Source organism: Callithrix jacchus, chromosome 11 (genome assembly GCF_049354715.1).
Source record: "Callithrix jacchus isolate 240 chromosome 11, calJac240_pri, whole genome shotgun sequence".
Lineage (NCBI taxonomy): Eukaryota > Metazoa > Chordata > Mammalia > Primates > Cebidae > Callithrix > Callithrix jacchus.
This window is the reverse complement of record NC_133512.1, coordinates 116,860,951-116,887,879: the sequence shown is the minus strand read 5'-3', so window position 1 is coordinate 116,887,879 and position 26,929 is coordinate 116,860,951. Positions and strand designations below refer to the sequence as shown.

Sequence of the window (26,929 nt, the reverse complement as noted above, 5' to 3'; positions counted from 1 at the left end):
TTGCTACTGAAGTTGAATGTTACTTGGGTGGAAAGCGTAACTGCTTTCTTTTCTAGGTCCTTAAACCCTTTGCAAATGTTACTGTTTGAGAGTCCCCAAAGCCAGGGTTCTAGGAGAGTCTGGCCTGTCTGAACAGCTGAACTACAAAATAATGGAGTAGGGTAGGCAGGCGGGGGAGCCGGGCGTTCTGTCGATAAAAGAGCTCCCTTCTCTGCACGCATGGCCAGTTAATTGGCTATTCTGGGATAGTATGGCTGGGGAGGGGGGCTTCTGAGAATCGCCGGTGACAGTTAAGTGGCCTTTTGTTGACGTCCTCTGCTGAACGACTTGGTTGGATTCAGTCTCTGCCTTTCCCCCACCCCCTGTGGATTTTCTGTTAGATTCATCATCTGCCATTCAGGCATCATCTTTCACTTTCTCCCTCCAATATGACTGCTTTGTGTGCTGGCCCCTGCTTCACTTCTGCGATTCCCAGACTGTAAAGGGAACTGTGTGGGGCTTCAGCAGGACTGAGAAATTGACTCTGCTGTCTGTGGAGAACTATAATAATGACTGCGGTGACCTTCGTGTCTAGAAAACGCGCGATCTGTGCCAGCACAATGGTGACCACCTGAAGATAGAGAAAAGGGAATCTTGATTGAATTCCTTCTCAGACAATACATAGTTATTCCCTTTGTTCTCCTCTCCATTCTGTTCTCTTCCCCTTCTCCTCGTTGCCACCGGAGGACTGACCTCAAATGCGGCTGTGACTAAGAGTTAATGCTTTTGAAATAATAACGCATTGCATTTTGCAGGCTTTCCTAAGCCAATTCACTCAAGCTGTCTCATCTAATACCCCTCTAAACCCTGGGAGCTAGGGAGGGGAGGTATGATTAAGCCCATTTGATGGATGAGTAAACTGAGATTTAGAGAGATTAGGGCGGCTGCTCCAGATCTTTTAGGCAGGAAGTGAGCGCCCAGTCTCTGTCTGTAAACCCAGCCGTCTTGCAATGGCGTCACACTCTTATGTGTAAGGAGGATATGGCTTACAAGGAAAGCGTGACTGGGCCAGGGGGAGAACAAGAGCAAAAGAGAAGATGCCGTGGAGGAGGAGGAAAGGAGGGGTGTCCCAGGGCTACTGGCTACTCTGGTCTTTCTCCAGAGATGGAGGTTTTGATACTCAGAAGGGGCTGGCCTGGCAAACCTCCCGACAGAAAAGAAAAGCGAAGGGCCTGTCTTCCTCCTTGTCTCCTCCCTCTCCCCTTCCCAGGAGAGGATGTGCTGGGTTAGGGAGGGGCAGCCCTAGCTCTCCCAAGGCCTGGCATGTGGGGGCCACATGCTGGGTCCCTCAGAGAGCCTAATGCTCATTCTTGGGTCGGGCTTCCAGTCTCTAGGTGCTGCGCTGTCCTGAGGCCTGGGCCATGGTGCACAAGGAAAGCCCCTGAAGCTCTCCAGGAGGAAGAAGCATGCAGGGCATCCCTGGAGGAGGGACCCACCCTGGGCTGTACCCCGTGGACAGGCGGATGCTCCTGATCTTCAGCTTTATTCTGGCAGTGGCTTTCGGCCAAATGAATTTCACAGGGTGAGTGGCTGCCCGGCAGTGGGAGGGAGGAGGGGACCGGATGTCCCAGCAGGAGGTGGCCGCCCCGCTAGTGCCTGATGGAGGCGGAGAGTCAGGATGTGGGTTCCTGTCCTGAACCCACTTGCAGCTCCTCAGTCTCCCACTTTCATGCTCCAGGGCTGGCTGCTTGGCAGTCCTCCCCAAATCCAGAGTCCAGGAGGATGCCCCTGGGGCTCCACGATCCCTGAAACCACATGCAATGATTTTCCTATACAGCAGGCGCTTCTTTGAGGAGGAAGCATTCATAGCTTTCCTCCAATTCTCAAAAAAGCTGTAGCCCCGACAAGACTATGTCCCCTACCAAAAATGGATGACAGGAAGTTCTAGTAAATTACATGCCAGGCCCTCTATGGATGTGCTTGAGCCTCCCCAAGGTCCTGAGCTGGATGCCTCACTCCACAGTAGAGAAGAGGAGGCACAGCAAGCTTAAAGAGGGAGTTCCTCACCCACAGTCTCAGAGCCAGCCAGCAGGGGCACTAACCCCATCCCAGGCGTCGTACCCACACCACAGGACTCTTGGTTACGCCACCTCCAACCCACCTACATTGGGAAGGGAAGGAGCTCAACTTCCTCCCTGTCAGGTGAGGTGAGGTTATCTGATCTCACCTTCCAGGCGTTGAGACAGACCATGGCCTTGGGGCCCCCACGTGAAGAGCCTCTGGGGCCACCATTAGTCCCCCCAGCCCTGTGTCTATTCCTTTCTCCCCCTCATTCCTTCAGTTCCACACAACACCCTCTCCCCATTCCTTTCCATTCCTTCTTCCCCTGGTTTGGCCTTCAGTCCATCAGTAGCACTGACAAGCTTTGTTTAGCCCCTGGGTGGTCTGTCCTGGGGGCTGGAGAGCTCACTGACTCTAGGCTGAGGGAACACGTGCTTCTCAGGGCTGCCTGCGCATTCTGCCTGCTCAGGGCTCCTTCAGCCTCAACTCATGCAGTGCCTCCCAGCCTTCCTGCCAGGTGCCCTCAGCTGAGCCTCTGCTCCACTCGGCCCCATCCAAGGGACACACACAGCCTTCCAGGGATCCTTCTCCGAAGCTTCCTCTGCCCCCTCTGTGTTTTTCTAGGGACCAGGTTCTTCGAGTCCTGGCCAGAGATGAGAAGCAGCTTTCACTTCTCAGGGATCTGGAGGGCCTGAAACCCCAGAAGGTGAGGACTTGTCAGACTTGGGGACATCCCCGCCCCCCTGCAGCAGCTCACAACTTCAGCTCCTTGTCCTGCCCCACTCACCCCAAACCTGCCCTTCTGAGGTCCCTGCAAAGAGCACAGACCTGTGGGAAATCACAGGTGGCTCCTCTTTGGGAAAAATCAGAAACACCTGCCCGGAAATGTGGGCTGCCTTTTTAGGCTATGGCTCCTTTAGCTACCCGCTCTCTTCAGGATAGGGGCTGCTACAAGCCATCAGAGCACCAATCTCCAAACGGCGGGAATTTCCTAAAGCCACATGTTGGGGGGGGTGGGGCACAGAGTCTCTGGGTGGGATGCCACCCAGCATGGAGATTGGACAAATTGGCCTCCCAGGTGAAATGGCCTAGCTTGGCAAACCTGAATTTTATCTGGGTTGGTCCCCGTCAGCCTGAGCATCTTTCCTGAGAACTTTTGTCGTCTGCAGGTTTTCACAATGGAAAACACTTTCTCTGACTTGGACTATTACATAAAAGGGTTTTGTTAGGGGGCTGTAACCACCAGATACTCCTGGCTGTGGCAGAAGCCCTTGTGCTCCTACTTGTCTGAGTGTCCCCGTTGACTGGGACTCATGATGCTTTATGATCATTCTCTCCATTTTACTAATTGAAAAATAGGTATTGCAAAAGGCTGAGCTAGGGACCCAGATCTGGCCTCTCCTACTTCTGCAGGGATGGGAGCAATGAGGCCTCCCTTTCCTGACCAGGTGCTTGTCCGTGTTCATGTCCCAGATGATGCATTGAGAAAATTTTTTTTTTTGAGATAGAGTTTCGCTCTTGCTGTGCAGGCTGGAATGCAGTGGCGCAATCTCGGCTCACTGCAACCTCTGCCTCTCAGGTACAAGTGATTCTCCTGTCTCAGCCTCCTGAGAGATTACAGGCATGCGCCACCATGCTTGGCTAATTTTGTATTTTTAATAGAGACAGGGATTTCTCCATGTTGGTCAGGCTCTCCATGTTGGTCAGGCTGGTCTTGAACTCCCAGCCTCAGGTGATCCGCCCACTTTGGCCTCCCAAAGTGCTGGGATTACAGGCATGAGCCACCACACCCAGCCAGGAACTCTTCAGGGCTCTCTGGATCCAGGCGAAGTTGCAATGGGTATGAGTGAGGTGTAGAGGCAACAGGCTTGAAATTAGGGAAAGAACCTCAGTGCCTTGGGGATTTTGTTTGTCCCAGTCTTTCCTCTCAGCCTGAGGGTTTCATCATGGAACTGGGGCCCTTTTAAGTGTGTGGTAGTCCCTCCTGATCTGCAGTCAACCAAAAACAGTACATGGAAAATTCCAGAAATAAACAACTCATACATTTTAAATTGCACGCTGTTCTGAGTAGCGTGATGAAATCTTGCGCCTGCACGCTGTCCACACTCCCCTCCCTTGAGTCACTCGGTCACTTGGTGGCCATCGTGGCCGTCAGACCGACTGCCTCGGTGTTGCTGGGCTTCTGTTTGTCTAACCCTTATTTGACTTAATAATGGCCCCAAAGCACAAGAGTAGTGATGCTGGCATTTGTTATAATTGCTCTATTTTATTATTAGTTATTGTTTTTAATCTCTTGCTGTGCCTAATTTATAAGTTAGGGCCAGGTGCGGTGGCTCCCGCCTGTAATCCCAGCACTTTGGGAGGCCAAGGAGGGCGGATCATCTGAGGTCAGGAGTTTGAGACCAGCCTGGCCAACATGGTGAATCCCCGTCTCTACTAAAAATACAAAAATTAGCTGGGTGTGGTGGCTTGTGGCTTTAGTCCCAGCTACTCAGGAGGCTGAGGCAGGAGAATGGCTTGAACCCAGGAGGCAAAGGTTGCAGTGAGCTGAGATCATGCCATTGCACTCTAGCCTGGGCAAAACTCCATCTCAAAAAAAAAAAAAATTATAAGTTAAACTTTATTATAGGTCTGTCAAAAACATAGAAAGAATGAATAAAATCTAGTGTTTAATAGCACAACAGAGCGACTATAGTCAATAATTTAATTATATATTTAAAAATAACTGAAAGAGTGTACTTGGATTGTTTGTAGCACAAAGAATACATGCTTTAGTGATAGATACCTCATTCACCCTGATTCGATCATTACATATTGCACACCGGTATCAAAATATCCCACATACCCCGTAAATATATACACCTACTATGTACCCACAAAAATAACAAATTGAAAAAAAAGCCTAGGCCGGGTGCAGTGGCTCACGCCTGTAATCCCAGCACTCTGGGAGGTCAAGGCGGGCAGATCACGAGGTCAAAAGATCGAGACCATCCTGGCCAACACAATGAAACCCCGTCTCTACTACAAATACAAAAATTGGCAGGGCATGGGGGCAGGCGCCTGAAATCCCAGCTACTTAGGAGGTTGAGGCAGGAGAATTGCCTGAATCCGGGAGGTGGAGGTTGTAGTGTGCCTGGTGACAGAGCCAGACTCCATCCCCTATCCCACTCCCTCCAAAATAAGAAAAAAAAGAAAACCTTTATCCTAAGTCTGTATGTATAAGGAAAGAACATAGTATATATAGGGTTTGGTACTATCTGCTGTTTCAGGCATCCGCTGGGGGCCTTGGGACATCACCCCTGTCCCCATCTCCTGCATAGAAAGAGGGTCCACTGGTTCTCTGGGGTCACCTACAGGATGGTATGGAAGGACATGGAGTAATTAATGCGCCTGTCTCTCTGTCCTTGGTGAACAAGGTGGACTTCTGGCGTGGCCCAGCCAGACCCAGCCTCCCTGTGGATATGAGAGTTCCCTTCTCTGAACTGAAAGACATCAAAGCTTATCTGGAGTCCCATGGCCTCTCTTACAGCATCATGATAAAGGACATCCAGGTGAGGCCCTGCACCCGTTGGGGCCCTGCCTTCCGCCTCCCTTTCTGGGTGGGACCCAGCATGGAGGACATGTCCTCAGGTCTAAAAGTGGACATGCTGTTTCTGGGTCTCCGTCGGTGTGTTTGTGAACATCCTGTGGAAGGAAGTGAGCCACACGCTTCTCAGAAAAACTCTGAAGCTAGGACAGAGTTCATGGGGGAAGCATTCACAGTGTGGGAGTGGAGAGGGTGCCTGTGATGAGTCCTCCTGGGGACGGATTTGCAGCTAACAAACAGCAAAGGCGCGGGGAGAATGGAGACTGGAGGGTTCGGCTGGGTCCTCCCGGGGCAGCGTGGGAAGGTGCCCTTGGATAGCTTCTTCCTTTACTTATCTGATCGCTCCCTCCTGTTCCTGCTGTGTCTCAGCCATCCAGTACCCGGGGGAACTGCTTTACTCTAGAGAAGTGGGAAATGGCAAAAGAAGCAGAGAAAGCACTGGTGTGTTTTCCTTCCCCTGACCTCCACTGCATGGCTCTCTGCACAGGGCATCTTCCCCAGGCAGGATTCTCCCAGAGGAACTGTTTTGGGAGAAGCAGCTATAGACCCACTCTTGGTTAGGACAAGTAGCCCTCATCCTGGACACCCCAGTCTCCCTGCTGCTTTCCCTGCGTCTTTTCTTAACATTGTGAAATTCTGTTTCAATTGTTCTATTTTCCAGAATATCCTAAAGAGCCCCTGAAAGGTGCTGGTAGCACAGCCTCCTTCCTAGAGATCTTTGTGGGTACCACTCCTTGGTTAAGTTCCCCCCACCCCGACCCGCTGCATCTTTCTGCAGCTGCTGCTGCTGGCTGTGTACGTGTGGAACTGTAGCCATAAAGATTCATTCCCATCCTTGTTGTATGGCGCTAATCTCCCCTGAGGGCTCCGAGTGTGGGAATACAGAGCCTCCCGGGGCGGGGCGCACACACTTGACACCGCATGCCAAGGGATCAACGCATTAGGCGGCATTCCTTTCCCAGGCGAGCGTCCTTTCAAAGACCTTTATCCTTCATCAGGCACATCTGTTTCCCGCTCAACATGTGGGGTGATATAGTTCTCTAATTAAATTCCCTACAAACAAAAATGGGGCAACTCTCACAGACAAAAGGGGCTACCACATCAAAAGAAAGAGAACTTCATTCTCATTTTAGCCCAGGCCTCTATTCTAAAGTTTCCATTTCCCTGGTTCAGCCCCACCCTGGGAACTCCACAGCATTTGGCAAACAGATACACAGAGGTCTCTAAAAACTTTCTGTGGATTTCTGCACATCAGAGATGGCCCCAGAGTCCCCTCTGAATCTCCCCCAAGGGCTCTCGCCACATCCGCAGCCCGGAGTCCCTCTAGCGCTTTGCCCTCCCTCTCAGGAAAACGCTGTGACCTCTTAGCCTTGATCCAGCCAGGCAGGATTTTCACCAACTCGTTCTTCCTGCAGTGATCAAGTGCTCACTGCCATACTTATGATCATATTTTGGTTTAGAGGGAGCTGGGGCTGGGGGTGGCTGTTGTGTGGATTTGTGGTTGATGACGGGGAGGGGTCCAGGAGGAGGGAAGCTGAGATTTGCTAACAGGACCTAAGGGCTTCACACCCCTCAGGTTTTTGGCGTCCAGTCTTGTATTTCAGATACAGAGGCAGGGGTCCAATGTTCTCCCTGTCTTCTGGATCTCCTCAGCTGAATACTTGGCAATGCCCCTACAGGGTGGGCCCTTAGCGGTTGTCTGCTGAATGACTTGCTCCTTTGGGGTGTTCAAGACAGGCACGACGTTATTCACTCATCGGTCTTTGTTCCCCTGGCCCCTCCCCTCAGTGAAGGTCCAGCTCCACGCTCCGCATCCATCTTTCTACCCCAGCACCTATGGTAGGACTTGCCGCTCTGTTGGAGATTCAGAAATGTCAGTGGAATTAATGGACATTCATCAGGAAGAGGAAAGGAAAGAGAAGTGGTCGTGTTTGATGGCCAGGACCAGGCTGGAAAACCTCGATGCTGGTTTTCGCTTTTGCCAGAGGCAGGGGAGATTTTGCAATCTCTCCCTCCCTCTGCCCTGTGATCAGAGGGATGCTTGAGAAACATGAGGCAGGGCCATTCATTCCACTCCCAGACACAGAGAGACCTACTGTGTGCTGCACATAGGGCAAGGGGCTAGAAACACAGAGATAAAAACCCGGCCCTGTATCCAGAGGAGCCAGAGGGTTGAGGGGGGCGATGGGGATGGAGGGAAGTAAATCAGTGATTACAATGGAGGATGAGTGGCTGATGGAGTGAGGGCCGTTGCTATGGGAGCGCAGACAAGAGGCACTGCACGCAGCGCTTCTGAGAAGGCAGTAATTACGGTGTGCTGAAGAGCAGGTGAGGGGGCTGGCCAGAGGAAGGGAGACCCCCACCCCGACTGGCGATGAGGCCAGACCCCATTGCAAAGAGTGTCCTCCTCCATGTGACGAGGTCAGGATTTTGTCCTGAAACTAAGAGGGAGCCACTGGAGGTGCTTTGACATGATCAGATTTGCATTTCAGAAAAACCCACCCTGACAGTGAGAGTGTTGAGTTGGGGACAGGGCCAGGGAGAGACTGACAGGCAGGAGAGTGGTGAGGAAATTGCAGCGGGCCAGGCAAGAAATTATCTGATTCCAAGCGAGCTCTATTTGCATTTAATTTTTCTTCACCTCCTCGTTCTTTTCAGCCCTTTGGTTGTTTTTTTTTTCCCCTAGGATGAGTCACCATGGAAAAGCTTCACTTGAGCAATCAGCTCTGTGGATTTTAATGGCTTTTTTTCTGATTACAAAATTAATAAATATTCATGTTAGATAATTTGGAAAATAGTGGAAAGCACAAGGAGAAAACAAAAATCACCCATGCTCTGACCATCGAGAGCAGAATACAATTTACTGCAAATATCGCTTTGCCAATTTCCCTCTTCCTCGTGGATCACTTTCATCACCATGCAAATAGAGTTATTTCTCCCATTTAAAAAAATCCTCTCTTGATCCCTTCCCTCTCCCCTCCAGCCATCACCCCATTTTTATGCTTCTCCATAGAGTGAAACTCCTGAAAACACTGACTCTCCCTGCCATCTCTTCCTTTTCCATCAGCAGGCTGCCCAACCCCTCATTTCACCAAAACTGCCCTCGACAATGTCACATGCAACTCCCAGATCCAACCCAATGGTCGACTCTCAGTGTTCCCCTTCCAACAGCACAACTGGTTGCTCTCTCCTTCCTGGAGCCGGTCTCTTCTCCTGGCATCCAGGACTTCTGTGTTCTGTCTCCAGCCAGCACCTGCTCTCCTGGATGCAACCGCCTACTCATTGTTTCCACCTGGGGGTTCAACGGGTATCTCCAACTTTCCAGGTCCAAACTCAGCTCTTCTGGCCCTTCATCGGTGCCTCCACAGCCCTCCCTGTCTCAGGAAATGACAACACCATGCTTCCAGGCACTCAGACAAGAAGCTGGGAGGCATCCTTGACCCCTTCTACCTGCTCATCAGCAACAAATTCATTGCTGCCTTCAGAATGGATCTTAGCACATCCCACACCACCACACCACCCCCCAGGGGCTGTGCGCCATCTCATCCTTCACCTGGGTTCTTCCAGTGGCTTTCTAACTGCTCCTCCCCATTCCCAACCTTGACTCCTTATTATCTAGTCTCAAAACAGCAGCCAGAAGGGTCCTTTAAAACTGCCAATTCCAACATGTTGTTCCTCTGCTTAAAACTCAACTGATTTGGAGTAAAAGCCAAAGCCCTTGCAAGGGTCATAGGTTTTCTTTTCATTTTATTTTATTTTTTCATTTTGAGACAAGGTCTCGCCCTGTCATCCAGGCTGACGTGCAGTGGCATGATCACAGCTCACTGCAGCCTCGACCTTCCAGGCTCACTCCATCCTCTTGCCTCAGCCTTCTAAGTAGCTGGGATTATAGGCCCACATCACCACACCCAACTAATTTTTGTATTTTTTGTAGAAATGGGGTCTGACTATGTTGCCCAGGCTGGTCTTGAACTACTGGGCTCAAGCAACCCACCAACCTTAACTTCCTAAAGTGCTGAAATTACAGGTGTGAGTCATTATGCTAGATTGGTCATCTTATTTTAAATTGTACCCTTCTTCTTCCCTATTTCCCCAACTCCCTCTTTCCTTCCCATTTCACTTTTCTTGACATTTACCATTTTCTTATCACCGACATGGTTTAATTCTTTACTTTGAAAATTGTTATTTTGCTAGTTGAAGGGTACAGTTTTTATTCATTTGTTTGTTTTGAGTTTGAGACAGGGTCTCACTTCATCACTCAGGCTGGAGTGCAGTGGCACAATCTTGGCTTACTGCAGCCTCCACCTCCCAAGTTCAAGCTATTCTCCTGCCTCAGCCTCCCAAGTAGCCGGGATTACAGGCACAGCCCATCACATCTAGTTAATTTTTTTTTTTTTTTTTAGTAGAGACAGGGTTTCACCATGTTAGCCAGGCTGATCCCAAACTCCTGGCTTCAAGTGATCCACCTACCTCAGCCTCCCAAAGTGCTGGGATTACGGGCATAAGCCAGTGGAGTTCTTTTTTTTCTAAGATGGGGTCTTGCTATGTTGCCCAGGGTGGAGCACAGTGGCTATTCACAGACACAATCATAGTGCACTGCAGCCTTGAACACCTCGGCTCAAGAGATCCTCCTGCCTCAGCCTCCTGAATAGCAGGTACTGCAGGTGTGCACCAACATGCCTGGCTTGAACACCAGAGTTGTAAAGGTAGAAATGCTATTGATTGGTATGACGGTGAGTGGCAGCTCCAGAGAGGAGAAGAAGACAGCAGGGAGGATTGCAGGAGCAGCCAGGGAAGACAGGAAAAGTGATGGGCGAGACCCTGGGAGAGACAGAGTCTGGCTGCATCATGGGGATAGAGACAGAAGAGGACCCAGGTCCCTCTGTTGGACCACATGAAGGGCAGGTGCTGACTGCCTCACCAGCTGACTGTCGCACTCATATGACCATGAATTGGGGCTTTCTGCCTTCCACGTCCTACAGAAGCCATCTTACCTCTGGAGGAATCCACACTTCCTGGGCATGCCTTGTAGTTCTCCATCACAGAGCCCTGGAGTCACCCCAAATTTATTGTCACCCTCCTTATCGTCGTCACCTTCCTCATCATTATAGCTAACATTCTCTAGCATTAACTATATGCCTGGCAAAAGTCTAAGCATTTAGCTTGTAATGACCGTTCTAATCCTTATGAGAACTTTTTTTTTTTTTTTTTTTGAGATGGAGTCTTTCTCTGTTGCCCAGGCTGGAATGCAGTGGCGCAATCTTGGCTCACTGCAACTTCCACCTCCTGGGTTCAAGCAATTCTTCTGCCTCAGTCTCCTGAGTAGCTGGGATTACAGGCATGTGCCACCATGCCTGGCTAATTTTTGTATTTTTTGTAGAGACGGGGTTTTGCCTTGTTTTGGCCAGACTGGTCTTGAACTCCTGGCCTCAAGTGATCCACCTGCCTCGGCCTCCTAAAGTGCTGGGATTACAGGTGTCAGCCACCATGCCCAGCCCTCATAAGACCATTGTAAAGTATGTGCTAAAGTATGTGATAATATAACCTTCATTTTGCAAAGGGGAAACTGAGGCACAGAGAAGTTAGTAATTTTCTGGAACTGGTGGGAGGATCGGGGTTTAGCCTGAGCTCCCGCACCCTCAGACTCCACTCTCAAGCCATCTGTCTCCTTAGTGGTCATCACTGTTGTCTGTGTGGCATTTTAACTTTGCCTTTTGGACAGGGAAGCCTTGTGGCTTGGCCTTGACCTCTGAGGGGATCCATTCTGAAAACATCAGATTGGCAGCCACCCCGCAAATCCAGGGCCACGGGACTAGAGTTGCTACTGCCCATGTAGCTTCTACTGCAGATGTTAGGCCGGGAACATGGGAGGAGAGGCCACGGCCACTGTCCTGGAGCCCCCACCCCACGCTGTTTCCAGGAGCTGCGTCCATTTTGCATCTGCGGTTGGAGTTGGGCTGTGAGAAATCCTGCTCTCCCCCACTCAGCTTCAGTGCTGGGCCCCCCCTGCCTCCTCCCCTGCCCAACCCGGAAGGGCTGTTCTTCCCTCGAGGGTCCCCATCCTTCCTGACTCATCGTAAATTAATTCACACTGAGGTATTACTTTCCCTGTCAGGTTACGGCTTCCAGGGAGGCAGATGGCTTACTTCTGAGTTGGTTGGGTTCTTTGTTTTGTTATTTTTTCCTGAGAAGCCTGACAGGGCTGTCATTAGGCATTCCTCAGCCTGTGGCCAGACTGCATTCTTCCCTTTCTCATCCCCTTCCCTCGGCCCCACGCATGGAGCAAACGGTGTGGTTTCCAGGCCAAAGCAGATTCATGCTCCTGGGAGTGGGGCCAGCTGCGGAGGCTGAGGATTCCCAGTTTGAAAGAGGGTGTCACCTCCATTCACAAGGCTGTGAGGGTGTCTGGAAAGTTATTTGCAGTTTGGTGCTGACTTTGCATTTGCCTCCAAGCTCTCGTGTGGAAGAAGGGACAGCTCCTGGGTCCTGGCTTCCCGTGGGTGTCCCGGGGCTGTGTGGGGAGAATTGGGTCCTATAGCCCTTTTTCCCCCAATTTTTACTTCCTATCCTCCACTTCCACCCCCACTCCAGGCTTCTACAAGATCCCTGGAGACCCTTTACCTTGTCCTCATGGCTGGCAGGCCGCTGTCTTCCTTGCAGCTGCTCGTCACAGCTGATGGCACCAGGCACACAACGGCTGGCACACATTGGTCATGGTAGGCTATTGAGATTTGGGTCAGCTTCCTAGGAAGAAGACAAATTCCTTTTGTTAGAGCTTCCCAGAAGTGATTGCCAATGGCCAGAAAGGACAGGGCTCCTCCAGCCATATCTAACTTACCCAGAAATCCCGGCTTTGCCCCCGGCTGGCCAGTGCAGCTGGAAAACATGGCAACTGTAATTGCCTCGCATGAAGTTGGCACTTAAAAATAAAGTGAGCCCCAAACATCAATTTCCAGTCCCATTTTGAAATCTACGAACTTGAGCATTGTGAGTGAGCCCACTAGGCCTTGGGGATGAGTGATTTATTAGGCTGTGCCTCATCTACGGCAGGTGGGGCGGGAAGGAAGACTCCGCAGTGTTAAAATGCATGCTCTGAATGAAGAAACCCCCAAACAGGCTTTGTGTGAGCAACATGGCTGTTTATTCATCCGGGCACTGGGGGGCTGAGTCCAAAAAGAGAGTCAGCGGAGGGCGGTGGGATAGGAGTTGGTTTTATACGTTTGGGGTAAGCAGTGGAAAGTTACAGAAGTTACAGTTTAGGGTGGGGTTTTTGCAAGCTGGGAGGGGGTTGTAGGTTTGCAAAGTGGGAGGGGGTCATAGGGTCTGGAGTCATAAGGTTGACCAGGGTTGGTTGCAAAATCCAATGGTCTTATCGACTGGGGTTGGAATAAGAAACAATAGAAGAATGTCTCAAGTTACTTAGGCACCGCAGGGGTTAATCGTTCTTCTGCTTTTCATGGTCTCTAGTTACTTCAGGCTTTCTAATTCCAGAAGGCCCTCAGAGGTGCACATGTGGGTCATGGGGGTCGCCATAGTGTCCATGGTGCCATCAGTCAGCCTGAAAGACCTTACACACAGTAGCCTTTTGGTTTGGCTATTATTTATTCATTTAAAAGTTCCTACTTATTGAAGTAGGATAAGCACATTGCCAAAATGTAAAAATAGAGGAGAGAAAAAATTTACTCAAAATTTGCCTTCTTCTATCTTAGCAGGCATTGTGAACATTTTGGTCTATATTTTTTGCATTTCAGTGTCTTGTATTCTTATGTTCAGGGGTCTTTGATTTTTCATTATTGTAAAAGACTTCTAAATTGCAAGAATAGTACAGTGGCGTTTTTAGCTATTGTTAACATTTGCATGCTCTTTCTGTTCACACACACGCACACACACACACAAACATATCTGTGTGTGTGTGTGCGTGTGTGTGTTTAGAAATAAAGTGTTGCTCCATTGCCAAGGCTAGAGTACAGAGGTTCGATCATAACTTACTCTCAATCATAGCTCACTCTAGCCTCTAACTCCCAGGCTCAAGCAATCCTCCTGCCTCAGCCTAAGTAGCTGGGACTATAGGCACACATCACCAAGCCTGGCTAATTTTTCAGTTTTAATTTTTTGTAGAGACAGGGTCTCCCTTTATTACCCAGGCTGTTCTTAATCTCCTGGGCTTCAGCAATACTCCTACCTTGGATGGACTCCCAAAGTGCTGGGATTACAGGTGTGAGCCACCATGCCCAGCCTGTATATATGTTATTAGTGTTGGCCTTTAGTTTTGATAGTTGGCCTTAAGGAACCCAAGGCTACAGACTAGGATAACTGGTTCTCATCTCACCTCTGCCACTTGTTAGCTCTGCCATCTCCAATCTGCATTAGCGCTAACACGAATAGCTCCTTTCTGTCCTGTTATTGGATCCTCTGACCAGATCAAGCGAGATCATGAGGATAAAGAAGCTTGGTCAACTAAGGCTCTAGCCCCAAATAAGTAGTTGGCAAGACTTCGTTGTCGCCCAGTGCTGCAAAGGAAGGGCAACTTGGGTTAATGAGGATGCTTTCTCGGCATCCTTTGTGGCAAAGGACCCAGGTACTTCCCACACTGGACAGTTGGTGCAGAATCCTGGGGTGCCTTGACCCCTGGATGCTGATGTAAGGGCATGAGTTTGGGTGAAGGACACTAGCTCATCTCACTGTGACCCAAGCAGGGAAAAATGTCCCAAGATGATGTTGGTGGTCTGAGCAGTGAGTGAGTGGTCAAGCCAACCAGGCACTACACTGTCCTCTGTATGGGCAGTGGGAAGTACCACGTAAGGTTTGAATGCTGACTCCGTGTTGATACCCAAGGACATTGCTTTTGGCTCACTCAGACGTGTGCTTAGGAGGTGAGTGAAAGCCCACTGGCCCATGACTCATAATGATTTGGACTGACTTTGGCCAGGCCTGGCCTTCTGAATGGCTTGTATACCAGTTGTCTAGGCATTTCCTGGAAGTGGAGTTAATGTTGGGGGTGAGAGGAACCCTCTGCTTCTTCCAGGGGGTCAGCGCACATGGTCCAGTGAGGGTCCTGAATCAACAGTGTTTATCAGGTGCAAAAGGAATGCTGGCAGTAGACCATGAGCACCTTTCTTTCTCCCAATAATCTCCTTCAAATCCATTATTACATTTTATCCTATGAGGTGGCAAGGCAGATACTGCTTTCCAAATTTTCAAGCAGAGGAAACTAAGGCCACAGCAAGTTCCGTAGCCAGTTAGTGGCAGAGGCAGACCTAGAACCCAGCTCTCTAGACTCCTTGTCCTGTGCTCATTTGGGAAATGGCAGCATGACTGCCAGTTTGCCAGGCAGAAGAGTCACCCAGCAACCTGGAGCTTCCTTCTGTTGTGCAATTCACACTCAGGGTGGCTCATTCTCCTGTGTTGCTGCTGTCTTTATGCACAGCCAGCAGAGGCAGGGATCAGAAGAGGCATAGCCAGCCCAGCTCTCCCCTTCTTTCCAATATGTGTTCCTCATCACCCAGGTGCTGCTGGATGAGGAAAGAGAGGCCATGGCAAAATCCCGCCGGCTGGAGCGCAGCACCAGCAGCTTCAGTTACTCCGCATACCACAACCTGGAGGAGGTAGGTATGCCTGGGGAAGCTCTGGGCTCTTTTGTATCTTTGGGCCCCTTAGGGTCTCCTGACTCAGGCAGAAACTAGTGAAAGACTCTAGGGTTTATGGGAAACTGTGACTGACACTTGGGGACTATACAGCAGACATTAGGTCTGCTAGGCAGAGAGTCAGCTTCAAAGAGGTCCAGAAGCCAGGATTAGATAGAGGGGACAGTAGTTCAGCTGTATAGCCCTAGGCAGAGTAATGGGTCTCCTAGGCAGAACACTAAGGCAGGGACCCATCATGTCCTTCATACGAGAGAAGCTACCTTAATCTCGACAGAGCAGGAGCATCACCATCTTGAACAAACATTACAATTCTAAGTTTCCTGAGATTAAAAAGCAGCCTAAATCCAGTCCCTATAGTTATAAAAAGGACAAAAATTGAACAGAAGCCCCTCTCAGGTTTAATTTTCTTAAATACACCTGACTGTTAAGCTGCATTTTGTGTTTCTTTCCTCTTTCTTTAACTCTTACACACATGTCATCCTGTGGCTGGGAACCTAGGGCTCTCAGCCTGTCCATGACCAGCCCTGGTGTTCATGGCCCCAGCTGTGGGTGCTGGGGTATACGAGGGGCAGGAAGCCAGGAACATTGGAGAGCCATGTTTTTAGAATAAAAAGGAGTTGCCCTCACTTGGAGAAAATTCATGATCATAGTTACAGTCAGCCAGGGCAGGTGTATCCAATTGTGACTTGTTTATAAAGAAGAATGAACACAGAGGGTGCAGGGACGCCTACTCCAGAAAGGAACTCAAGGCACAGGTCTCATTTTGCGTGTCAAGGACATAACATTATTAATATCATCCATTTATTATCATAATCACTTTTCCCGCTTCACAAGTCATGGAATAGAAAATCCGTTTTCTTTCACATATTTGTTAATTAAATTCCATACACTGAAAGAACAAGAGAATGCAATAATACAGTCTGTCACTATTGATGCCAAAGACAAATAAAACAAGAACCCTGCCTTCAAGGGCCTTACAGTCTAAAAGGAGCAAGAAGATAAAAACAACACTACATGGTCTGTGAGATCTGTCAAATGGATTGAATAGGCCAAAGAATGGAGGCGAGACAGAGAGAGAATTCCCAACCAGAGAGAGCCGTGTGGGTGGAGCCTGGGGATTTGAGCAGACTCAGCACACACTGTTCTCCCAGGCAAAGGCACAGAGCAAGGAACCTGGGAATCCAGCAAGACCACAACTCACTTCCTTTAGCTCTGAGGGAATGCTCTACTTTTGCAATTCTTTATCTGGGTTCTTTTGGATTCTTTGAGGAGGTGGGAAAGCATTGAGGAGAGTGGGAAGGGGCACAGAGAATATTCAGAGAGGCCGTGGTGTTCCTCCTGCGTAACTGCCAATCTTACACACTTCTTTCCCTTCAGATATATAGCTGGACTGACAACTTTGTAATGGAGCATTCTGATATTGTCTCAAAAATTCAGATTGGCAACAGCTTTGAAAACCGGCCCATTCTTGTCCTGAAGGTAAAAAGCCAATGGTGTCAACTTGTCGACTCTACATTGAGGCCCTCTGGCATAAGACCGAGCTCACGTGGGGTAGTGGCTAGGTGGGAGTTTTGTGGAGAAGGACAATGTGTATACTCCTGTCCCCAGGTGACCTATAAGCTTTGAGGTCGTGGCATTCAGAGATCCACCCTTGTATGTATGAAGAGGTGACAGTGTGGTGACCTGGCATGTCCTTGGTCAGAAACTAGGTGGGAGGATGTCTAAGGGGTTAGGGCTGCAGAGTGGCAGTTGTCACCCTGGACTTGGGGTGTGAGTGTGGAGGAGTTGGCATTCTTTCTGTTACCCCAGTGCTTCATCTGTTTAATAGGAACAGAGGTACATAGAGGTACACAGAGGGCCCACTTGCTTATGAGGTCATCTGGCTCAGACAGCCCTGCAGACAGGCCGGAGTCTGTAGAGAAACTTCCCAACCCTTCACAGTGGCCACTGGAACAGAATTCAAGCAAACTCAGGATCCTTCAGTTCCCTGGGTCATGAAGAAGTAGGAGAGGTGAATGCAGAGCCCTCAGGAAGTAATTCTTAGTTAGAGCCCAAAAGGGCACCCAGGAGTGTGGACCCTGCGGGGCATTTGGCATCAGCTGTCAGGAAAGATAGGCGCCTGCTGCTGCTCTCAATAATTCTCTGGTGGGCTCTTCTGAACAGCCAAGTGGACTCACATAACTTGGAACTTGACTTCACCTGTCCCTGCTTCCATTTCTCCAGGGGCCGTGGTCTTCTCTCTCGAATGTTGTCTGAATCTTTGCTACTCAAAGCACCGTCCCTGCATAGCAGTATCAACATCCCCTGGGAGCTTATTAGAAATGCCAAACCTCAGACTCCTCCCCAGACCTCCTAAGTCAGAATCTGCACTGGAATAAGATCCTCAGGAGACTCATGTGCCCATTAGAGTTTGAGAAACCCTGGTCTTCAGTTACTTTCAATCCTGGGAAATTCTGTCCTTCTGGATGGATCACTTTGCTCCCCAAGGGCACCACCATATTGCCAAAGGCCCTCACACCTGCGCACTTTTGGGCACATGGACAGGTACCTGCACACGCACCCTCTTACCTGGTGTGCAAAGCTGCCCTGGGCAGCAAGGATGCCTCCAGAATCTCCTTCCGGGTAGCCTGGAGACAGTAGCTGTCTGAATTCAAACCTCGGTTTGGGGCCAATTCTTTTTCTCAGTTCAGCACTGGAGGTCCTCGGCACCCAGCCATCTGGATTGACACCGGAATTCACGCCCGGGAGTGGATCACCCATGCCACCGGCATCTGGACTGCCAATAAGGTCAGCAGGGACCTGTAGTCAAGGTGCACCCATAATGGATGCTGCACCTGGGGGTCAGGGCTTACTATTGAAGGGCACCTCCTGCTGAACAATGATACTCAGGGTGCTGTCGCCCTCCTGCCCTTTAGAGCAGCTGCCGCATGCTCTTGCCTTTTGCAGCACAGAGCCCACATTGATCCCCTGCCTTCTAGTTGTTGAAAATCCAAGCCTTCAGTTCTGCACAAAAGATACACCTGAGGGTTTCATGCCCCCACTTCCTGTAGCCACCTGCTGTGCAAATGTCCTGCGGCACCTCCCAGGGCTTCCCATCTCTTCTCACCCTTTCTTGCAGATTGTCAGTGATTATGGCAAAGACCCCATCCTGACAGACATACTAAAGGCAATGGACATCTTCATAGAGCTCGTCACAAACCCTGATGGGTTTGCTTTTACCCACAGCATGGTGAGGGCACCTGGGGAGAATGGAAGCCCTAGGGGGATGGAGAAAAGGTCACTGTGCTATGGGAACCAGCCCCTTCAGGGCTGCTTTGCAGAAAGCCTCACCACAGGCAGGTGGACTGTTCTGATCCTGCATTGAAGCATCTTGCCCTCTGACCTCTTTCTTGCTGCCCAGGGAAGGCCACTATTGGCAGCCTGTGCCCAGGCCTCTCCCCAGACCCCAACTTCAACTACACAGTATCTGAGCTGCAGACTTGGTCCAGCCCCATGCCAGCCCTATCCTGTCCTGGCAATTCCTTCCCTTTGCTCCTCCCTGCCCCACCAGGCTCCCCCACCCCCACAGGCCAGGATATCAGAGGCTCCCATCCCTGGGAATGGGCCCAGTGAATGAGATCACCTGACCTGGGCTTTCCCAGAACCGCTTATGGCGGAAGAACAAGTCCATCAGACCCGGAACCTTCTGCATTGGTGTGGATCTCAACCGGAATTGGAAGTCAGGCTTCGGAGGTATGGCAATCTGCTGTCCTGGGGCAGGGCTGGAAAAGAGGTGTTGGTCTGCGGCAGGTTCTCCAACTCAGATCACGTTAACCCAACTTGGGAGGCACGGGATAATGTAATCAGCTAATATGCATGAGTCACCGCCAGGGACAGGCAAGCACACGCCTCAGACGGGCTGTGGGCATGGGGAGAGGTTGCGTGTGTGTGTGTTGAATGTACACATATGCCAAGCCTTCATGGGAAACATTAAAGCGACCCCTAGCTCCTGAAATGAGGACTAACTGTATAGATTAATTCCTAAATATGGTGACTCGCGCCTGTAATCCCAGCACTTTGGGAGGCTGAGGTGGGCGGATCCCAAGGTCAAGAGATCAAGACCATCCTGGCCAACATGGTGAAACACGGTTTCTACTAAAATACAAGCATTAGCTGGGTGTGGTGATGCCCGTCTGTAGTCCCAGCTACTTGGGAGACTGAGGCAGGAGAATTGCTCAAACCCAGAGGGCGGAGGTTGCAGTGAGCTGAGATTGTACCATTGCACTCCAGCCTGAGTGACAGAGAGACTCTGTCTCAAAACAAAAAAATCCTAAATATGGCAGAGAAAGGTTTAAAGGAGGTACAAAGTAGTCTTACTTGTTATTCAAAATCCAGAGTTTATGGTGCCCCCAAAATATTCCTAGCCCTGCCCTGAAGGGAGCACAACACAAAGAAAAGCCTCTGAACTCATTCCCTGAGACCTAGGACCTGAACTCTGCCCTTTGGGGAGGCCAGGGCAATAGTTTCAACTATCTAGTAGAATGAACCACTTTTTTTCCTCCCCTCTCCTCCCCTCCCCTCCCCTCCCCTCCCCTTCCCTCCCTTCTTTCCTTTCCTTTCCTTCCTTTCTTCTTTCTCTTTTTTTTTTCTTTCTTTCTTTCTTCTTTCTTTTTCTTTCTTTCTTTCTTTCTTCTTTCTTTCTTTTTCTTCTTTCTTTCTTTCTTTTTTGACTAGGTCTTGCTCTGTTACCCAGGCTAGAGTGCAGTGGTGTGATCATGGCTCACTGCAGCCTCAACTTCCTGGGCTCAGGTGATCCTCCCACCTCAGCCTCCCAAGTAGCCGGGACCACACGTGCATACCACCACACCTGGCTAATTTTTTGTGGCGGTAGGGGGACAGAGTCTTTCTCTGTTGCTCAGGCAGGAGTGCAGCGGTACAATCTTGGCTCACTGCAACTTTTGCCTCCTGAGTTCAAGCAATTCTCCTGTCTCAGCCTCCTGAGTAGCTGGGATTGCAGGCGCCCACCACCATACTTGGCTAATTTTTGTATTTTTAGTAGAGACAGGGTTTATAGGGTTTCCCCATATTGATTAGGTTGGTCTCAAACTCCTGATCTCAGGTCATCCACCTGCCTCAGCCTCCCAAAGTGCTGGGATACAGGCGTGAGCCACCATGCCCAGGCAATTTTTGTATTTTTAAAAAAGTGTGTAGAGACAAGGTTTCGCCATGTTTCCTGGGTTGATCTTGAACTCTTGGGCTCAAGTGAATCACCTGCCTTGGCTTCCCAAAGTGCTGAGATTATAGGCATGAGCCACCGTACCCAGCCTCAAGACGATTCTTTATCATCAAGGCTGGCCTGAGCCTGGTTTTTATTTTATTTATTTATTTATTTATTTTTTATTTTTTGACATGACTTTATGACCCTGGCACATATCTGCAGAGCTGTCTGATTCCAGTGAGAGGGAGGGGGCAGCTTTCTCCTGAGTTCCTTGGTGTTCTTCTCTGATAATCTCCATTACCATGAGAGGGGCACGGGGATTGGGAAATTGAGGCCTCCAGAAAGCTCAGAGACAGGTACATGGACCCTGGAAATACAGCAATTTGATGGGCAGGACAATTTGATGGGTCCAGTCATGACAGAGTCTCCAGAACAGACACAGCCTTGGCCCCCACACATGGCATTTGCACTCCATAGGGGACTGAGGGTTTGGCTTCACAGGGGACAGTGTCATTGCTGTTGATAATCAGACCTATAGGCTGGTGTCCAAACCAGTGAGATAGAACATTTCAGATCTGGATGCCCACTGCTTTGAAAATCTGGCTTCTTGGGGTCTGTTCTCATTGCAAAATTGGCCAGGCATGGTGACTAACACCTGTAATCCCAGCACTTTGGGAGGCCGAGGAGGGTAGATCACAAGGTCAGGAGATTGAGACCATCCTGGCTAACACAGTGAAACCTCGTCTCTACTAAATATAGAAAAATTAGATGGACGTGCTGGTGCATGACAGCTACTGGGGAGGCTGAGGCAGGAGAATCTCTTGAACCAGGGAGTTGGAGGTTGGTGTGAGCCGAGATTGCACCATTGCACTCCAGCCTGGTAACAGAGTGAGACTCTGTCTCAAAAAAGAAAAAAGAAAAAAAAAAAAAAAAATCAAGCTGGCCCCAAAGCACTGAGAGTGAGGCCCCTAGCTCACAGTGTGGGGGTTGTAACTGCTTGTGTAAGGGAACAAGACCATGCAAAATTAGGCATTTCCACCTCCAAATGAACAGACGCTTGCCCGGGTGGGTATCCAGTGGCCCCTCAGCACTAACTGGAGTGAGTACTGAGTAACCATGGACCCCATGCTAGGCTGGCTGGGAGAAAGATAAATTGCTTCTTAAAGGAAATAACTTCTGCGGGTCTCACCACAGGAAAAAAAATCCATATACACACAATGTACAAAACAATTACAGAAAAAAAGCCCAGAGGGGGCAAAAAGCTCCCATAATCCCACCACTCAAAGATCACTGCTTTTAATAATTTACCATGTCCTTCCAGAGATTTCCCCTTGCTACAAATTACATTTTTAGAGAAGGAAAAATAAATAGCTAATGAATCCATTAGCAGGTACTTGTGAAACAGGCAGGCTCAGAGGACCTTGACTTCCAACGTCAGAGACGCAGGCAGCTAATTCCCATTTGGCCAGGGGAAGATTAGTTTATTCTGCTTAGCTCAAACCAGAACTAATGGCCTGAAGTGTTTCTCCATATTTGGGCAAAGCCACCTGGTCGTTGGCAGGGGAACGGCTTTCTGTACGTGGGCTGCAAAAGCAGACAAAGCCTTCAACCTCCCCCACTCTGCGCATCTGTTGCTGTTTGTCATTCATCAAGTGGAGCAGGTGCAGGGGCTCCCGACAGACACAACAAACCAGGCCGCTGTTATCTGGGCTGATTCCATCCTGGGGGCTGCCTTTCACCCCCTTGCTCTGCAGGCACATCCCCTACTAACCAGGGTCCCCACTCTAGGTGAGGACTGCTAAGCTGAGAGGGGGTATGCTCCCTGGGCCTCCCTGGGGTCAGCAAGAGTGTATCTGAGTTGGTGACTCAGGCTGGACAATATTGTTTATGGTTTTGTTGCTGCCTTTATTGAATGGCTGTGTAATAAGAAATCTGTAGACCATCCCTCCCACCCATGCCTGGCCTCCGGTGCATTCTTGAAGAGGACTCGTGGGCTGCATTCCTAGAGTATCATCTGAAGTGGTCCATGGGGCAGCCCCCAGCCCGAGGAGTCAAGAGGAATGCTATGGCCTCCTCAGGAGGCTTCAGAAGTTCAGGTGATCCCTGATCTCTAAACGGTGCCACCATTCCAGGGAAGAGGAGAGAGAGGAGAAACTGGGACGACTCCTTCCAAGTTAGCCTACCAAGTCTTGAACAGCTCAGTGCAGCCCAACCCTCTCCTTGGGAATAAGGGAAAACAGAAGGAGTGGAAGAGGAAGAAAAGAGATGGGGCAAGGGCAGAGAGTCTAGGAGGAGATGGAAACAAATGAAATTTGGGAAAAGAATAAAAACCCCACTCCTCTTTGTTCTCTCCCTCATCTTAAATCCCCAAGAATTTTCAAAGACGTCTTTGCACCTCTGGCTCCCAGGGCAGCCTCGGGCAACTATGGGGAACTATTCTCCCATATTGGTTTCCTGTATCCCCAGACCCCAAGTTCGTGGCCATGGCTGTGGCAAATCCTGAGCTGACACCAAGTCTGAGCCTTCAACTGACGGCAAATCCAGGAAGGGTCAGCCTAAAGACGCTGCTGCTGAGGAGGGGAAGCCGGGGTTGGGACGGAGATTTAGAGTTTCCTCTGGATGCAACTTCTGAGCCAGGCCAACCTTCCTAAAGGAACCACAGGACAAGCTGAGGGGGGCTACCTGCAGGGCTTCAGAACTGTGGGTTATGGTGCAGCTGCAGTCTCTGACATATTAGACTAGAGGATGCAGCAGCAACAAACACCCCTCCCGATCTCAGTGGCTTACACAGTAAGCTTGTCTTCCATGCGCACAAGTCCGGTGTGAATAGGTGACTCTTCTTAGCAGCCTTCTTCCAGCACTGAGAGAGGGATCCAGAAGCTGCTTCTATCTAGAATTTTTTTTTGCTTCCAGCCACACAGAAAAGAGCATGGAGAAGTCACACTTGCTCTGAACAATCTCAACCCGGAAGTGCCACGTCATTCCTGCTCACTTTTTCATTGGTCAGAGTAGTCACATGACTTCAATCATACTGCAAAGGAGGCTGGGAAATGTAGGGGAACACATTGTTATTTTGGGAACATCATACCTGGGGATTCGACTCTTTGGGTGGCTTTCTTTTACTTCCAGGAAATGGTTCTAACAGCAAACCCTGCTCAGAGACTTATCACGGGCCCTTTCCTCAATCGGAGCCGGAGGTGGCTGCCATAGTGAAGTTCATCACAGCCCATGGGAACTTCAAGGCTCTTATCTCCATCCACAGCTACTCTCAAATGCTCATGTACCCTTATGGCCGATCGCTGGAGCCCGTTTCAAATCAGAGGGAGTTGGTGAGACTTGCTGCTTAGGGCTTGTGGAGAGGAGATTCCTTCTTGGGAAAATATGTATCTGTCAGACTCCCAAAGGGCTCAGATTGTTCCTCTAAAAGCAAGGGTCTAGACCTATAGGCCCTGTGGTGTGGGGCCGGATGGGGGGAGCTTCCTGTTCCCATGTGTGATCAAATTCAAAGCTGGAGGTGCTGTGTTCCCTTCTCACAAGGGCCCCCTGCACCTTCAACTTCCAGGACTCCTAAATCTATGCTTCTCACCAGCTGGTGAGGGTGGCGAGTGTGTGGGAGCCACGGGGAGCCTCCACCTCTCACCCTGCCAATGTCGTCTTGCAGTACAGTCTTGCCAAGGATGCGGTGAAGGCCTTGTTTGAGGTCCACAGGACCGAGTACATTTTTGGCAGCATCAGCACCACCCTCTGTGAGTGAACCTCTCCTGGCCCTGCTTCAGACACCACATCCACCTGGGGTTGGCCGCAGGGCAGTACCATGGATCTAGTTGGGCTGACCCAAAGCTGCTTCCCACACTGGGTAGGAGGGTGAACAGTGGTACCCACGCAGCTGTTTCTTGGCAGCTTTTGTGCACAGCTCCCAGTGCCTGGCTTACTGCAAGTTCCTAAGCCTGGTGGGCAGGCGTCGACAATGGGCTGGGTGCACGGCTGTGATCCGGGTTGAGGCCTGGGCAGGAAGCCTGGTGTGGTCTGGGGTGGGTGAGGGTTTGGCTCCCAGAGTCCACTTTCCACTTAGGATGCCTCTGTACCTTGTGGCCACATCCCCTTCTTCTTTTTGGGGGCACATTTTAGAACTTTTGTGTCTAGATGTGGCCAGTGGCATCACCGTCGACTGGGCCTATGACAGTGGCATCAAGTACGCCTTCAGCTTTGAGCTTCGGGATACTGGGCACTATGGCTTCCTGCTGCCGGCCACACAGATCATCCCCACAGCTCAGGAGACATGGATGGCGATTCGGACCGTCATGGAGCACACCCTGACTCACCCCTACTAGCAGCACAACCGAGGGCAGAGCAGGAGGCTCCATCCTTCTCCCCAAGGTCTGCGGCTCCTCCCAAAACCCATGTTATGCGCCCCCGACCTGGTACCCTCAATCTGGATCTCTTAGAAAGTAAATACAAATTTGAACAGGCTTCACTGCCTCTCGTGTTGGCTACGATCCCTATGGCCTCAGCACTGACCAGGGGACAGGAGAGCTGCTTCTCATTCGCCAGGGGAGGCTGAAATGCAGGGGAAGCCTCTTCACTCCTCATGCTGCCTTCAGGAAAATTAGGGTGTAGAGGCTGAACCTTTTCTCCTCTTGTCAGGGCCTGAAACAGAGAAACCAGCCTGGGAGCTACTCAGGACACAGCGTCCCAGCATATTTACATTTTAAGATGGCCTCGGAGGGGACAGTGTTTGCTCTGAAGGAGAGCATTTCTGATGGAAAGGTGGGCCCAAACAGGCAGCCTTCACCTTGGTCTGCTTTACTTTCCATGTGGGGAAGGAGCAGGGACACATTTCGGAGGTTACCAGTCACCCCTCAACCCAACGTGAAGTTATTGTCTTGTGACCTGCTCCCCTCAGGTGTCCTCAAAGGTCTCTTGGTCTTGGGAACACAGGGTCAGAGCCAGTTGGAGCCAGCACAGCAAAGCACGACAAAAGAAGAGCTTCTCCTCATCCTCGTCATCACTGACACCATCCTGGTTATCATCTCTGAGCAGGGTTAAGCAGGCACTTCCCCAAGAGAGTTCAAGGGGCACTCTTGTGAGATATGAATGAAGTGCCTTCCCCCAGCCCCAGGCTTCCTTGTACCTTTCGCCTCTTCATTCCGCCTGCTGCCTTCTGGGAAATGGTGGGACAGGCAGGCTGTACCGGGCAGCAGCGATAGCAGAGCTGTTTGCTCTGCCCACAGGAAGGCTGATACCCCCTAGAAACAGGAAAAGCCAAATGAGGTTGCATAAGTGTGAGGCGGAAACATCAGTCTTGAGAGCAAGACTTGCATTTGCAAGAGCCAGGCTGGTGTGTGTGTTTGTGTGTGTGTGTGTGTGTGTGTAAAACTGGATGGCCACGAGCTGACACCTGGAGCATACAGAGACAGGGAAGAAAACAGAGTGAAACCAAAATATTTGTGTAGAAGGCATAAAAATTAGAATCACAGACTCAACTGTGTAAAGGTATAACTTGCCTTATTTATCTCTCGCTTAGATTAACTTAGCCTCCCTTTCCATTCAGCCTGTGAAGGGAGACAGTGCTTGGGCCAGTTGATAGAAGAAGGGGATGGGAGATGATTAAAACCCCAAGTAAGGCTCATATACACTATGGCGTCTAAGCAGCAAATGACTAATGGCTGAAGAAGGGAACAAGACAGAGGATTAGACGCAGCCACAGGGGCCGAGCGTGTCTCAGTGGTGCAGCTGTGCAGAACTCCGAACAAGAAACAAGGTTGGCGGGTGAGGAGGCCTAGGACAGAGGCCAGAAGGCCACGCCTGGGGCCGTGCGGACAGCAGCCGTGGTGGCACGGGGGCGTTGGCTGGGCATGCAGATGGCCAGGGCCAGCTGTGCCACACAGAAGCCCAGAGGAAGTGAGGGTAATTAACCCGTGAAGAACCCAGGTCATCTTCAGGGGAACAGCCACAGCAGTGGAGGAGGAGAAAATCTTGATTCTGGCTGAAGTTTCCCACAAGAGACTTTTTTTTAAGCTGGAATCGGTCTGAGTGAGCTAGAATTTCCAACCCAAAGTTTTCTGCTGTTGGTGGAAATTCAAGGTCATGGGCTAAGTTAATATAAGCTAGAGGTAAATAAAGCAAGTTACACCTTTGCCCAGTGGAGTCTGTGATTATAACTTTTATGCCCGCTATACAAATAGTTTTTTCATCCTTTTGGGGAGGGTATTCCTGGTACTAATAAGCTCATTTTTTAGATAAGGAAAGAAGATGTGGAGACGTTTTAGAAGCCATACAAGAGAAAATTGTTGAGAAAGATTTGAACTTGGGTTTGTCGAACTCTGAAACTGCTATGTCACTGTTTGTCCAAGGGTGGGGGTGGCCCAACTGCAGCAGAATCCATGGAGACTTGTTTGAAAGGAAGGGATTTGGTTCAATTTCCAGGCTGAGTTAGAATGTCTGGGGGTGGACCCCCCAAAT

The 26,929-nt window shown here is 50.2% G+C and overlaps 1 protein-coding gene across 8 annotated transcripts; it reads left to right on the top strand.

Moving 5' to 3' along the window:
- The first annotated feature begins 33 nt into the window (after positions 1-33).
- Positions 34-26,604, top strand: CPA5 (carboxypeptidase A5). Of its 8 annotated transcripts, XR_004728209.3 has the most exons (13): positions 1,330-1,561; positions 2,665-2,746; positions 5,457-5,591; positions 15,133-15,231; positions 16,648-16,749; positions 17,956-18,057; positions 18,389-18,499; positions 18,912-19,002; positions 23,597-23,796; positions 24,129-24,213; positions 24,611-24,844; positions 25,112-25,234; positions 25,371-26,604. XR_004728209.3 is itself a non-coding variant. In XM_035254729.3 (12 exons), exons 2-12 carry the CDS (start codon positions 1,446-1,448, stop codon positions 24,796-24,798), a joined length of 1,311 nt encoding a protein of 436 aa, XP_035110620.1. In that variant the 5' UTR covers positions 34-161; positions 1,367-1,445; the 3' UTR covers positions 24,799-26,604. The 8 variants fall into 8 exon arrangements, 7 of the variants coding, with proteins under 7 accessions (XP_035110620.1, XP_078199886.1, XP_035110618.1 ...); XM_035254729.3 differs by adding an exon at positions 34-161 and having other exon boundaries at positions 1,367-1,561; positions 24,611-26,604; XM_078343760.1 differs by adding an exon at positions 107-289 and having other exon boundaries at positions 1,367-1,561; positions 24,611-26,604.
- Positions 26,605-26,929: the final 325 nt, after the last annotated feature.